The 14,875-nt window shown below is 50.3% G+C and overlaps 2 protein-coding genes across 11 annotated transcripts in view; one reads left to right on the top strand and one right to left on the bottom strand.

Moving 5' to 3' along the window:
• TREH (trehalase) overlaps positions 1 to 8,748 on the top strand; it is a 34,296-nt gene extending 25,548 nt beyond the window's left edge. For 4 of the 5 annotated variants that reach the window (XM_089773245.1, XM_089773246.1, XM_089773244.1 and 1 more), the window contains 7 exons: positions 535 to 584; positions 2,055 to 2,273; positions 3,260 to 3,477; positions 3,911 to 4,022; positions 5,258 to 5,370; positions 5,896 to 5,949; positions 8,417 to 8,748. In XM_089773245.1, the coding sequence (XP_089629371.1) occupies positions 535 to 584; positions 2,055 to 2,273; positions 3,260 to 3,477; positions 3,911 to 4,022; positions 5,258 to 5,370; positions 5,896 to 5,949; positions 8,417 to 8,554 (904 nt within the window). In that variant the 3' untranslated portion in view covers positions 8,555 to 8,748. The remainder of the gene's footprint in view (positions 1 to 534; positions 585 to 2,054; positions 2,274 to 3,259; positions 3,478 to 3,910; positions 4,023 to 5,257; positions 5,371 to 5,895; positions 5,950 to 8,416) is intronic. The other variant, XM_075909574.2, reaches the window with a different exon arrangement.
• A 117-nt stretch (positions 8,749 to 8,865) lies between these two features.
• The window catches only part of PHLDB1 (pleckstrin homology like domain family B member 1), a 170,844-nt gene continuing 164,834 nt past the window's right edge, over positions 8,866 to 14,875 (bottom strand). For 2 of the 6 annotated variants that reach the window (XM_089773222.1, XM_089773241.1), the window contains one exon: positions 8,890 to 12,108. In XM_089773222.1, the coding sequence (XP_089629348.1) occupies positions 11,968 to 12,108 (141 nt within the window). In that variant the 3' untranslated portion in view covers positions 8,890 to 11,967. Of the gene's footprint in view, positions 12,109 to 14,875 lie in introns of all 6 variants that reach the window. The other 4 variants (XM_089773224.1, XM_089773242.1, XM_089773239.1 and 1 more) reach the window with 4 other exon arrangements.

The raw sequence follows: 14,875 nt of genomic DNA, 5'->3' as shown, positions 1-14,875 counted from the left end.
CTGTGCTGTTTTCTCTTCCCAGTCCTGTCCTGTGAAGGGACATTGACATCCCAGTGCAGAGTGGACCTTGCAGGATACAAGCTGCTTGCTGCCTGTCCCAGAGCATACATAGGCAAGACCTGCCTCTGCAGGCAAAGGTATCATGGCCTCCTGTTACCTTGAGGACTGTGTCCCTTGGAGACTTGAGGATCCACTGTGCAGACAGCTCAAGCAGGCCCTCTCCAGTCCAGCAGCTGGATTGCTGGTTGAACTGCTGACTGTTGGATGAGGGTGGAATTTGTGCTGCCCTCCATGTCTGACAGTCATTACGCTGCAGTGCCCAACAGCTGTTCGCTGTCATTGCCCGTTCGCTGTCATGCCAGCAGCACCATTGGTAGGATTTGAGCCACAACCTTAGCTTCTGGGTTTCCCTGTGCAGAGCTATGGCATGACCAGGCTGTGCATATCAGGGATCCCAGTCTTTGCCTGCTATGGGCAAGGAATTGACTAAGAGCTGGGCTGACCTGGTGATCTCTCTGCCTCCTTCCCCTGCAGACCAGAGTCCTACAGCAAAGACTGGGAGTTGGCAACAGACTTAAATGAAGGTAAAGAGAATTTTCGGTGATGTGACAGTTGCTGTGTCCCTCTAATGCCTACAGTAGAACAGAACAGCCTGTGCTGTGTGACAGAGCTCTTATTCAGTCTTTGTGGTTCTTGTGCTTTATGGTAGATTGTTGCCGCAAAGGCTCACAGCAGTCCTCAATTTAGGCACCATTCCTTGGGCAACAACTTGCTGTTTGTTGAGCTACTCTCATTATTGGACAGCATGAGAAACAGAGGGAAACCAAACTCCACAGTCTCAGTGAACCCTCCAAATGATACAGGGCTGAATAAACCCCCTTTCATACTCCAGCCAGACATTTCCCCAGGCCCACCCTCTACTCTGAGTTCCAGCCCAAGGCCCTGTAAAAGCTTGGTTTGTAAATATTTCCACCACCAGCTATATGACAGCTAAACCCCTGGGCTACTTTCCCACACCTTCCCCAGCACCTTCCTTATCTCAGGCTCTTCCTCCTGCTGTGCTTGCTTGGGCTTGCTCCTCCTCCTTTCTCCTCACATGCTAAACTAACTGCAAAGGAGATCTTTTTAACCATTCTCAGCTGATTCTTAAAACATGTTCCAACTAGCCTGGTTCAAGGCTATGGAAGCCCTCTTAATTGGCTCCAGATACTTAACTGTGCCCTGATTGATTCTGGCAAGTTCCTGCTGGTTCTGGACTAGTCCTTGTTAGTTTACCCTGGAAACAGAGACATGTGCAATCTAAGACTAATATACTTCCCTTCTATCACTTTCTTGTACCCCTCTGGCCTGATCCTGTCATAGCTGCTCTTCACTGACTGCACCTAAACGTGGTCACCCGTGTGCCAAAGGAAGGCAGAACAGCTGGGTGGGAGGCAGGGAGAGATTCTTGAGTGCTGGGGAGGGGCTTGGATATGGAATTCCCTCCTGTGAGAGGTGAGGCCATGGCGCACGTGTGGTGGCATTCAGGGTTAGGCTCCTTTTGGCCATGGCTTCTTGTGATCACCTCTGGAGCTCTCTGCATGGAATACTGCTGTCCTTCCTGGGAAGCTGGGTGGTAGGATCACGCTGAGATGGTTTCACTCTCCTTGGATCGCATGGGTTCAGCCTCCTGCATGTTCCAAGGTGCAGTCAGGGAAATGTGTCAGCGCTGCAGGACAGGCTCTGTTGGGGCTCCCCAGTGTCTGTGTAATAACAGTTCCTTCTCTCTAAGGAGTATTGGGATGGAGCTAAGAAAGTGTGATAGAAGCTGCTTAACCCTGGCTCCAGGTGAGCCAGCCCAGCCCTTACGTCTGTTTGTGTTTGGGGGTCAGAGTTCTGGCCTACAGCCCCTGTTCCAGCACATGCTTCTATCCTTATTGCCCAAGTCTGAGAAGCAGATTCCAGCTCCACTGATCCACATCCCATCATAACCTGTATTCAAGCCCCAGGCCCCTTCTCGGCATGCAGGGGCACCAAATCTGCCACAGGGGACACTGAAGAGTGTCTGGCGTCAGTCTTTGTGTGTCTTGTAGATGCCAGGCAGGAACTTTGGGCAGAGCTAAAATCTGCGGCAGAGTCAGGCTGGGACTTCTCTTCTCGCTGGTTCCTCTCCTCGCCTCATCCAATCTCTGCAACACTGAAGGACACCAAAGCCAGTGCGGTAGTGCCAGTTGATCTGAATGCCTTTCTGTGCAAGACCGAGCACCTGTTGGCTTCATTCTACAGGATACTGGGTAAAGAGCCCGTTGGGACATGCCTCCCTTGGAGAGACTCATGCCTGTTCAATCTCTTCCCCCTTCACAGGACATGGTCACAAGATATGTTAGTGGAGCAACATCCGCTGTGTGGGGAAAGGGCCCAGCATCCTGTGGCATTGCTGCCCATAGAGCAGCATATGTAAACAGCTGTGCAATACAATGGCATCTCCCTGCAAGTGGGAGGAGGAAGCAGTTTAACCCTTCTCTGCCGCGGGCAAAGCCACTTGACTGCTCACTTATTTCTGTGTTTGTTTAACTGTAAGGTGCTGGGAGCCTAGGGAGAGCATCAGGTGTGTAGCGATGAGCATTGCAGGGATCAGTCTTGTCTAGGACACTTCCTTTTCCCTAGCCAGGGGCTATGTCAGCAAAGAAGAGCTGCAAGTGACTGTATTAGGGATGTGAATGGGTAACTGGTTAACCAATTACATGTTACCCAGGAGCAGCCCACAGCTCCCAGCCTGCACAGGTTCATGGGCTGGGAGTTGGCAGCATTACATGGGGTGGAGATGGAGATGGGGGGGGGGGGGAGAGAAGGCTGCCGATGGGCTGCGAGTGGCAGTTCTTCTTCCCCTGCCACTTCTAGCCTGCGCCGACTCCCAGCTTGCCTGGGGTTGGAAGCAGCCGGGCTCCAGCAGCCCCTCCCCACAGCACAGGGGCTGCTTCAGGCTGACCGTAGCAGGTTAGGGGGAGCTGCTCCAGCCCAGCAGGTTGGAATGCCTCCCATTTAATCAGTTACCAGCTAAACTTAATGTTTAACTAATTAAATGGGAGCTGTAGTGGGTTGCAGCTTCCTCCTCTGAGCAGGTGCTACAGGCCATGCCGCTTTGAGTGAACTGGGGCTCTAGAGTCTGAAATGTGGATTGCCTTGGGGCCACAGCAAAAACTGAGGCCAAGCTAAGATGCAGTTAATCTGTGAATGCTCTGCAAGCCTTTCCCTAGTGCAAACAGCCAATCTCTCTCAGGAAACACCACCAAGGCTGCCCAGTTCCAGGCCAATCTGGAGCACAGGCTCGAGGCTGTCCAAGCTGTCTTCTGGAATGAGGCTGCTGGAGTCTGGATGGACTTTAACCTCCTGAAGAAGCAGCTAAACCCAGCTTTTTACCCCACCAATCTGGCACCTCTGTGGACTGACTGCTTCTCGGACCAGGCTGCAGCTGAGAAGGCAGTTCGGTACCTAGAGGTGAGTTGGGTTCATGTGGGTGAGATTTTTCACCTCAACAAATCAGTCTGTTGGCAAGGCACACTCCTCACATGCTGGGCTAATGGAGATTATGTCCCCTGGCGCACACTGCATACCTTTCTGCTGAACCTGGCCCATGGTTCTGCCCAGAGCAAAGCAAGGTGGAGCTGGAGCCCAGTTCTTATATGGCCCTGTCCCAAATGTTTGTCAGGAGATTCCCAGAACCTGTTCCTGCAGCTCAACCCGCTAGTAACTTCTGGTGCCTCCTTTTGACATTAGGTCAGGCCTGTTCCCATTTCAGGGGCTGAGCGAATAGCTGCCCAGGTCAGCCAACAGAGTCTTGTCTCCCTAGATCCCTCTGCATCCTGTCTCCTGGATGGTGACTCACTAGGGATTCCAGTACTACCACTCAATATGCTCTCTACCTTTGCAGAGGAGCTCAGCGCTATCCTATAAGAACGGTCTCCCTACATCACTTGCCAGAACTGGGGAGCAGTGGGATCTGCCCAATGCCTGGCCTCCACTGCAGCATATGGTGATTGCAGGTAAGGATATGAGTGCGGAAGCATCCTTAGTTGTTTGCAAAACTGGAAGTCTGTTGGAAAATTTGCTGTTTGGTACGTTCTAGGGCCTGTCCCTTGTTTTCTTGCACCTGTCCCAGCTCCAGACATTGCATTACAGTAATTCCTCATTTAACACGTGCCTGCTTAACACGTTTTTGCAATAGCACAATTTTTTTTTAGGGAATGTTTTTTGAATTACACGACGATCTCCGAAATAACATGATTTCCCCAACTGGCCCATTGCTGGTGGCTGCACGGGGCTTCCCCCACCTCCCTGCAACGTGGCAGAGGGTTTGCTGCTCCCCGCTGACCCCCCCTTGCCAGACACTTTGCCCCCTCTCCTCCGCCCCTGCTAACAGGCCGGTGGCTGGGTTTCCCCAGCCATCCCGTTACTGGTGGCTGCGCGGGGCTTCCCCCACCTCCCTGCAAACTCCCGGCGGAGGGTTCGCTGCTCGCCGCACCGTTCCCCAGTAACCCCCCCCCCACTGGACGCAGTGCGGGTCCTGGTAGACCCGGCAGAGGGGCATACTCCCAACCCAATCCCCCTCCCTCTCCTCCTCTTCCCTTCCCCAGAGCCAAACACGTCCCCTCCCTGCTGTAACCCAGTCCCCTTTTTCCCTCAACCTTATGTCCCAGTCCCAACAGACGCCACTGCTTGAAATGCAACCCCCACCTTTTCCATTATTTTCAGTGGGAAAATTGACCCTGCATAACGTGTTTTCGCTTAACATGATCATTTTCTGAAACATATCTGTAGTGTTAAATGAGGAATTACTGTATGCCTCTCTCAATCCCTGCCCACCACTCTGCTGCTACTTTGTATCATTGTTGATCCTGCTTTTGTGGCTTTAGTTCCTTACAGTGCAGCAGCTGTAGTCCAGGCTGGGTGCTCTGTTATGAGTGCAGATGTCACAGTGCCATCTTGGAAAAGCCAGGTGGCTCATAACTCTCCTCACAGCTGCTTGAATCTGTAAGCCCTAAGGAACTTGATGTGTGGCCTTCACGAATCTATGGGGTGTGGGCCTACCCTGTGGAAACCTGCTTTTGGAGGGCGAGGGTGGGAGTGGAAGAACTGCACAAAGCTGCTTCTTGGTGTAACCATGAGCTCCAATGAGGGAGTCACCTCTTGCAGGAATGGAGAGGGTAGTGTTTGCAGGGGATCCTAGCATCCCTCGTGACCAGATACCTGACATTCTGGCAATTATCTGTGTTCATAGGTTTGGCCAAGTCCAGCTCCCCAGGAGCCAAGGAAACTGCCTTTATCCTGGCTCAGAATTGGATCAGAACCAACTTTGCCTTATATAAGAAGTACCAGGCCATGTTCGAGAAGGTAAAGTCATTGGTAATCCCACCCAGCCAGGCTGCAGCCTCCGTGTGTATGAGCTTTTCAAGTGGAATTCTCTGTACACCCTGCCTCCAGTCCCCAAAAAGTGAGCGGGGATCACCTCGCAGTGCCTAGTGCCCTCATGGAGAGAGACTGGGTTGCTCCCCTAAATGACCCTCAGGCTTGTTTTAACCCTTTCAGTGTCAGTTTGTATTCAGAGCTGTCCCCCAGGTGTGGAGGCAAGCGCGCCTATCTCAGAAAGTTCCTCCCTGGATACCCGGGCAGAAGTGTAAAGTGTGGGGATAGATGTGGCTGGTCAGTCACAGAGTCCCCCCATCATGCTGGCTAGTCAGCCTGCCCTTTCCCTCCTCTTCCAGAGCTGCTTTCTACCCCTGCTTGGTGTACAAGCTTCTTTTGCCTTAGCACCTGTGTTGGAGGACACAGAAGAGCTGGATTCTTAACCTGCCCCTCCTGTACTCTGGGGTAGGCACATTCTAACTGGGCTTTCTGAATAATCCTCTTTCTCCACAGTACAGTGTGGATGGAGATGGGAACCCAGGGACCGGAGGAGAGTACCAAGTCCAGGTAAGACCACGTACTGAAGTCCATAGGTGGGGAGGGGTGTGTGTGTTCATAGAATCTCTCACTAGGCCTAGAGGGCAGGGCCAGACAAGTTGGTAGGGTGGAAGCTGCTGCTGAGGTTCATTCTCCATGTGAGTTCCTGCCTTGCATAGCAGGAGCATGTGCCTTGTTAATGCTGCATTCTTCAAGTGCTTGCTCATATGTATTCCAACTGAGGTGTGTACATGCCACATGCGTGGCTGCTGGAAAGTTTTTACCCTAGCTGCTGAGTTGGCTGTGGAGCCACCTGGAGTGGCTCTGGTGCAACGCCCTATATATGACCCAGCCAACTCAACAGCCCCTCAGTTTTTCTTACTGCCAGCAATGACTATTGGAATTTGTGGCTGTCTTGCTTCGCAAGTGCCTTATTCCCCCTAGTGTGGACGCATCCTCTCTGGGCTGGGGTGCTTATCTCGGGGACCACACCACTCAAGCGATGTGGGCAGAGGAGGGGTTGTCCCTCTATATCAACGTGTGCAAATTTGTGTGTTTAGCTTTTCTCCTTCACATTCAGGGTTGCTGCACGGCAGTCATGACTGACAACTTGACTACCAAACAGGACAGAGCCAGGTTGTCCCCTCTTTGCACCAAAGCCTTTCACCTGTGGGGTTTGTGCATAGCCCACTTTATTCACCTGGAAGTGTCCTACCTTCCGGGGGTTCAAAAATCAGCTGGTGAACTGTCTCAGCCAGCACTTCCTGACTCACGAGTGGCCACTTTGACTGGATGTCCTCCACGCTGTGTTCCAAGCATGAGGGTTTCTCCAGGTAGATCTGGTCTCTGCCTTCCACATTGGGAGGAAAAGGTCAGGACATTTTCCTCCCAGTTTTTTATCCAAAGCCCATGGGATCAGTGGCTACACTCCCTGGATGTCAGGAGAGCGCTCGCATTCTACAGTGATAGACTAAGTCCTTTAATAAACCCTCACACCTTTTCATGGGAATGGCAGACTGGATGAAGGGTCTGCCAGTTTCATCACAGTGCTGCTTCTCCTGATTATGGCGTGATTCCGCAGATGTTATAACCTAGCTAAGGTGTCTCTGCTGCCTCTCACAGCGCACTCCACATGGGTACACGCCTCCTTGGCTGCTTTTCTGACCCACATTAATCCCCAGGAAATCTGCAATGTGCTCCTTGGTTTGTACCATCATGTCACACTCCTAGGCTGTGTCTACGCTGGGCCACTTATTCTGGAAAAGCAGCCGCTTTTCCGGAATAAGCTGCGAGCTGTCTACACTGGCCACTTGCTTTTCCGGAAAAGCAATGATGATCTAATGTAAAATTGTCATTGTTTTTCCGGAAAAACTATGCTGCTCCTGTTCAGGCAAAAGTCCTTTTCCGGAAAAACTGTTCCAGAAAAGGGCCAGTGTATTCAGCACAGTAGTCTTTTCTGCAAAAAAGCCCCGATCGTGAAAATGACAATCGGGGCTTTTTTGCGGAAAAGTGCGTCTTCATTGGCACGGACGCTTTTCCGGAAAAGCATCCTGCCGATGTAGACGCGCTTTTCCGGAAATACTTATAACAGAAAAACTGTTCCGTTTTAAGCATTTCCGGAAAAGGGTGCCAGTGTAGACATAGCCCTATTGTACAGCAGTCCAGACATGATGCGGCCTTTGAGGCCGCAGTACTCAAGTTAGCTACATACATGTTGGGCTCGTCTACATTGGCCCCTTTTCCAGAAGGGGCATGCTAATTTTTCAGATCGTAATAGGGAAATCCGCGGGGAATTTAAATATCCCCCGCGGCATTTAAATAAAAATGTCCGCCGCTTTTTCCGGCTTTTAGAAAAGCCGGAAAAGAGCGTCTACACTGGCCCCGATCCGGTCCGATCCTCCGGGAAAAAAGCCCTTTTCCGGAGGATCTCTTATTCCTACTTCAAAGTAGGCTTTTCTAAAAGCCGGAAAAAAGCGGCGGACATTTTTATTTAAATGCCGCGGGGGATATTTAAATTCCCCGCGGATTTCCCTATTACGATCTGAAAAATTAGCATGCCCCTTCCGGAAAAGGGGCCAATGTAGACGTAGCCATTGACTCCAACCTCTTCTCCTGTATAAGGCTTGTGAATGACATCAATTGGAGTACATATGAGCAAGCAGTTGAAGAAATGGTAACACATCTTTGTAACTGTTATTCTTCAAAATACTGCTCATATCTATTCCATATTCACCCGCCTTCTCCACTGTCAGAGTAGCTGGCAAGATGGAACTGAGGTGCTATTGGGTTGGTGAGTCATATATAGGGTGTCACACTGGTGCAACTACAGGGGGTGCCACCATCGACCCCACAGGTAGCAGCAGGGTAAAACGTTCCAGCAGCCGTGCACGTGGCACGCACACACCTTAATTGGAATAGCTATGAGCCACGCTTATCGAAGAACAATGCTCACAAAGATGAGTAACCATTTTTTCTGCTCCCCCCCCCCCCCCCCCAGGAGGGATTCGGCTGGACCAATGGCGTAGTTCTGCAGCTCTTGGATATCTATGGTGACCGACTGACCTCTGGTTCCCCTTCCACTCCCTCGTGGGCCTGGATTGTTGTTGCCTGCATCTTTGCCCTTCTCCTGAAATAAGTGGTTTGGGCTCCCAGCAGAGCAGGGCCACAGGAGACATGCCCATGTGTACTGAACAGTGTCCAGGTCTCATAGCCAGTTAGGGAGGCGAAGGGCTCATCTTGGGCAGTCGTCGTTCCCTGCCTGCTGGCATCGCAAAACGGCAACAAGTGAACTGTGGCTGTGAATAAAGCCCAAGATTTGCAGACCTGTGAGCCCTCAGCTCTTTAGTCTTTATCAAACTGATGGGACAAACAGCACCCTGATTCACATGAAGATCTGCACTGAGCCCCCATCCCTAGCCTGGCCATGGGAGCTGAAGATACGGTCTCCCTGGTATTGATGGCCATTGCACAGGTGACCTCCTCAAGGGCGTGTGCCTTGTCCCCTTCCACAGAGGGATGGACTGTTACAGCTTAATTAAGCACCTTGGATCTGTAGCTTAAGCTGTAGCAGCTCTTGCCTGGATCTTTGGAGGACGTCAGGCTCCAGTATGGGCATCACGTATGTATCTGCTACCAGCAAGGAAACACACTGCTCACCAAGAAGGGGAGCCTGCTGTTCCCTTTCCCTGTCATTGTTCTCGCTGCACCCATGCAGCCTTCTTTACTAAAATGACACCTATTTCTGCTTGCCCCTGCCTGCCTGCCACAGCTCGCCCAATGCTGCTCTGTACCATAAGATGAACCTAGGGCCTGTATTGTAGGCTCTTATGTCCTTGCACCTTGGGAGTTCAGTGTGTTTGTGCAGCCCTGGGGTCCCCTCTACATGAGGCACAACAGTAGTATTCTTACACCTGCCAGCCATGCACTGCTCTTGTACCTGCTGGTCTTTTGCCTCACTTACCTTGCAGATTCTGCATCTCAGTTCTCCCAGCACAGTAGATCAGGAGTGATATTGGCCATGGGTACAGATGGTAGAAGTGACTCGTAGAAGGGGTTTCTACTATTGTGAACTCTGAGGGGCTGTGGGGGACAGTGGTTTCATTCCAAAGTTATCAGCTGCATATGCAGCCCCAAACGTGACTTCCTTCACTTAATGGGTGCTGAGTGATCCCATATGCTGGGGCCCAATTAGAACCGTCAAAAACTAGCATTTCCATGAGGGAGGAAATTCCACAATTTTGAAAGGTGAAGTTCTTTTTAGTTTGAATGGAATGAAAGATAAAAACAAGTTACAAAATATACATTATATATAAAAATGTAATTAATAAGAGGGTTATAATCTGCTGCCGTGGGCCCAGCTCCATTTCCCATCCCAGATCCTGTCACTCTCCCCAAGCTGCCTCTGTGCCACCCTTCGCTGTCCCTCTCATTCAGAGACCTGTAGAGGTTGTTGAATTTCTTTTGAAGGATGACAGCCTCAGTGGCTATCCAGACAAAACTTGCTATAGGGGTGTGGCAGTGCACTTTCAAAGACAGGTGACTACCCACACAATAGCTACTGTAAACCCTTTGTCTTAGGTGGCTGGCTGTGGTCAAGACGGGTAGGGGAAACAATTTTAAGTCTGTTACTCAAAAGGCTTTTATTGTTGGCAGCCTGTATACAGCTACTGAGAAGAGGGAGAGACTGGATTGGTTGCTGCCTGCCCCAGCTTAGGTATGCAGAAGACGGTACAAACTGGACAAAGGGAGATTCTAGGCTTAACAGCAATGGCACTTGAATTCATACAAATACCTACGGTTAAAAAAGATTTGGAAAATAAGGATTTCAGGGGTATAAAACCAGACTGGGATTTAAATAGTCCTGTTCTTTCAAGGGATTTTCAGCTATGTGAAACTTAACTCTTCACTAAACCTTAGAGGAAAGCAGCAGAAATTCCTAGCTCTCAGCTGGCTTGGGCAAATCAGCAGCTACAAATAGACACTTTGAAAGGGACTCAAAATGTCAAGGGCCCCCATTCGTTAGCCACTTGGCAAAGCGCTAAGTGCTGGTGCTTCCAATTCTATAGGCGGAGCAGCTTCAGGCTTAGATAAATCTGGGCCCAGCGTTAAAGGGGCTGTGCATTCAGCTCTCTGGGACTTGGAGGGTGCTTAGCACCTTACACCATTGGACCATTCGATGTACATGTAGGCACTACCATCCTCATGAGGCATGTGCAAACAATTAACTTAGGCACCCAGACTCTGCTTTCTTGCCTCTCTCTCATGGCTTCTCCTTGGAGACAGGCACTTTTAAAGCTCACAGTGTCAGAAGAAGCCATTAGGTCCATGAGGCTACATACCTCAGTGCATAGTGTATGAGAGACCTCACCAGCCCTGGCAGATAAAAATACTCCCTCTCATCCCACACCCTTTACATACCTGGCACAGTTACCTCCAGCTTTACACCACACCAGAACCCTCCAACCTTGCAGCTTGCCTTTGCTGATGCACAGACTCTCAAAGGTGGTCAAGGCACAGAAGAGCAGAATCTGAGAGATTAGATAGCCCCCTTGCTCTTACAGGCAGCAGCAGTCAATCTGGCAGGCCTGCCATGGTGCATTATCTAGGCACCTGGGGCAGACTTGATGCTGGTGAGAATGGCACTAGAAAAGGAAACAAGTCAAGCAGACAGTGGTGCAAATAGGGTCTGGTCACAGATTCTGGTAGGATGCTCCATATGAGTCTGATGCAGTTGTCACAGTGATGCCCAGCAATCTCCAATTTAAAGAAGTTGTAACAACTAGACAGCTTAGTTCCTTTATCCAACAGCTAAAGATATCAGGCCTAGTTTGAACTGGAACCAGCAGCATGGGCTTTGTCAACGCGTGTGCTTTGTACTTTCAGCCCACTGATATGTTTCCATTAACAAATAAACTAACCCTCTTAAATATAAAAACATTTCCTTCTCCCCCCCCCGAAACTCTTGACTAAGGGGACTGTGCCAGCCTTGCTTATTAACACCTCTGTTCAGTGAGAGGAAAGCTTACACCATGCCTGGGCATGTGCTTTCACTGTCCTCTCGTACACTGTGTTTAATAGAAAATGTAGGTGGAAGGGGAAACGCAACAGCGATTCCACTAGGAATGGCTACAATATGAAAAAATAAGGATTTTGTAACAAAAAATCATGGCTTTGCAGGCCTGATTTTCCCTATTTTTTTAAAACATTCCTCATAAAAAAGAATCAACCCCGTGTTTGTCAAATCACATCCCAAAGCTCTCGGGAAAAGGGCAAGATGGCACAAGTGCAGACCTGAATCCAGGCCCTATAGTCAGCAACATGATTTAACCAACCAGGGCCCAAAGGGCATGAGCTGGCTAATATCTGCATCAGAGGGAACTTTCACGATCTCGCTGTGGGGTTCATGAAAAAGGCTGTCTGCTGGATCCAGCTATGGGAGAGAAGGGGGTCAGCTCCAGGTCATCTTGGCACTGGCAATGGCAAATCCATCTGGGAGCAGAAGAGCAGGTGGATCTTGGACAGCTTCACCTGAAGCACTCCTAGTCACCCTCAATTCATGAACTGCGTGTAGCCTTCTGCTCCAGTCACAATAACATCCATCCAGATTCTCATAGCCTCAGCTGATGGTGCCACCATGTAATAGAGACGGTCGTGGGTCTTGACACAGAAGGTAAGTGCGGGGTTGGGACTCTGCAGCGGTAAAAAACAAACAAACCGCACATGCATAACAAGCCAGCTCTTTTCCCACTAATAGCACCCAGTCGCTCCACCCCAGCAGCAGGCTAAGGCTGTAGAAGACTTGACCCATTCTGTTACTCTGGAAGAATCTGGGGCTGGGGGAGGGAAGAGCTAGTGCAGAGATTCAGGCCCCTATACTGAGCAGTTGCAGATCCTTGATGAATGGGCCCTAATGAAACAGGGTATGTGCAAGAAGGCACAGTTGGGTCAGTGCCCTGTGAGACAAAAAGCTGCTGGGCTACCAGTGCAGAACCAGACAAAGAAAGCATTACCATGACTACCTGAAGTCTTTCAAGCCACTGACCACTGTCTGAAAAAGGCCAGGTCAGAGGTTCGAGATCTTATAGCGACTTGTCATGCTTGGCCCCACTCTACCAATCCTGGAGAGAGGAAGTTGTGTTTGCTTGGCAGAGTTGGGCCCAGCCCCTGGAGCCAACTTACCCAAGGCTCCTCCACTTTTAATATGCCCATCTACTGGGGCAGGTCCTTGTATTAGGGCACATTGCCATCAACGAAAGCTTTGGCTGGCTGAAGTAGGATTTGGCCTGAATGAATGGAGAAGGGAAAAATGACGTCTAGGGATATATCTAGATTGCAGCGCTTTTCCAGGATACTGGAGGTATCCTGGAAAAGCAATGCCACGTCCAAGGAACGCATCTGCTTTTCCAAAAATTTTTTTGAAAAAGCAGATGCGCTCTTTCACTATCCCTGTAAACCTTGTTCTGAGGCACAAGGGCTGTGTTGAAAGAGCAGGTTTTTCTGAAATTTGGCACCGTGTAGATGTGCCAAAGTTCAGAAAAGCCTCTTCCCAAGGAAAATCAGAAAAAGATAAGCAAGTTACGTACCACAAATAGCTTATCTTTTTCTGATTTAACGCTGCAGTCTAGCCATAGCCTTAGGATGGCCTGAGATGATGAAAAGTCAAGCACCTGAGGTCTGCAGACACAGCACTTGAGGAGGAATGGCTGCAAACAGGGTAGAGCCCTTCCAGCACATGGAGTGAAACCCCAAAGGTGAAACTGCGGTACTGATGGATCATTCCAACAGAACTCTGTTGTCAGACTAGACCAACACGTGGCAATACCAGTCTGTGCGGGATAGCGCTTATACAGGGTTAAAGGTTTTGCTACGGCCTTTAACAACCAGCCAATATGAGAGCCATGGTGAGCTACTGAATGGACTCAGGACTCCCAGGGGAGGTCTATCCATGGCACTCCTAGTGCAAACATGGCCATAGCCAGGTCAAGATCAGCTTTCTACACAGACAGGTTCCTAACATCAGACCAATCACATAGCATAATGCTGAGCAGCCAATCAGCATGCACAGACTAACTCCCAGTCAGGCTGACACCTATGCAGTCTAGCCACACAAGTCAGTTCAGGTCAGCGGGTCAGACCTTGACATATGAACCCATGGGCAGCCAATCAGCCAGCTGCCATAAGGGCAAGCTAGCCTTTGGGCCCCTTTCTTCTATCTCCCCCACCCCTCACCTCTGCAAGAGACGGAAGAAGCATGCCCACGTGGCCCATGGCTCCAGCACTACTCATGGGGTCAGGGATGCAAGGCTCCAGCCTGGTCTGCCAGTTTCAGTGCCCATGCCTCCTGGACAGTGCGGCTACTGCACCCACAGCCCAGCACTTGAGGCCACCCCCAGAGCCAATGAGTCCACCCTTGATTCCCAGCAGGAAGTGTGCTGACCTGGGTTGGGGGGGGAGGGAACCACAACAGGTTGTTTGGGGATGCTCAGCCACCCCCCTTCCCCCACCTTTAACGCCATGCTATTTTGTCGAAACTATAGTAACCCATAAATGAGCTAAATTCCAGTTATATGGCTGTCAGTGTCCTGCTGAGACACAGAGACCGTGGCATGAGCTGGCCCGGTAGCTAGACTGCAGACACCACAACATTTACTTACGGAACGCTTGTCAGCTTATATAACTAAGGTAAAACATTGTATAAGTAAGTAAGTCTACATAGGTTACAGAAATGCTTCTAGTGTTCTGCCGTTACCAATACGAGTCTTCCAAACAGGCCAGAACTAATGCTGGTATTTTAGTATGGGAAGGCAAATGCACAGGCTTACACTTACACTTCAGCTTACATTTCATGTTAGAATGATTTCACAATAGCAACCCAAAACAGATGAAAGTTTGAAACTGGGGAGTGCTTTTTCATAGCACCAAGCTATGCTTGGCAGTGTGGGTCCATAGCGTTGAATCTTCATGGCCCAACATGGCTGTGGCATTGTCATGAAGTAGCCAATGGGCTACTGCCTCTGAATCCCTCTGTAGTCTAGTGATATAGGTGCTCACTTGGTGAGGTAGGGTCAACTCCGTCCTCAGCTGGCTGAGAAAGGACTCGAAGAGCCACCTGCCTGCTCTGAAGTGACTAGCCAGCTGCTGGACTGAGAGGAATGTTCTTGGTCCCCCCTTTTGAGCTTTTCTAGTCAATCTGTTCCACTTTTGTCACACAGAGATGGGGCCAGAGAGCCACAAAGCAGCTCTGCATAGTCTGGTGGTGGGTCTGTGGGCCTAGACTTTGATTGCCTGCCTCGGAGGTGAAGTTCCTATGTGCTCTCTCTCCCTTTTCCATTGACGGAGGGCTGCTTTTGGGCAAAACACTGAGCAAACATCCTGGGCAGTCACGTGTGTGACGTAGGAGGCTGGAGTTCACATCTCCTTTCTTCTTCAAAAGGAACCTAGATTGCTTCTCTCCCAG

This window comes from Pelodiscus sinensis, chromosome 25 (genome assembly GCF_052426305.1).
Source record: "Pelodiscus sinensis isolate ZL-2025 chromosome 25, ASM5242630v1, whole genome shotgun sequence".
Classification (NCBI taxonomy): domain Eukaryota; kingdom Metazoa; phylum Chordata; order Testudines; family Trionychidae; genus Pelodiscus; species Pelodiscus sinensis.
The sequence above is the reverse complement of the archived record's forward strand: the minus strand, read 5'-3'. Positions and strand labels throughout refer to the sequence as shown.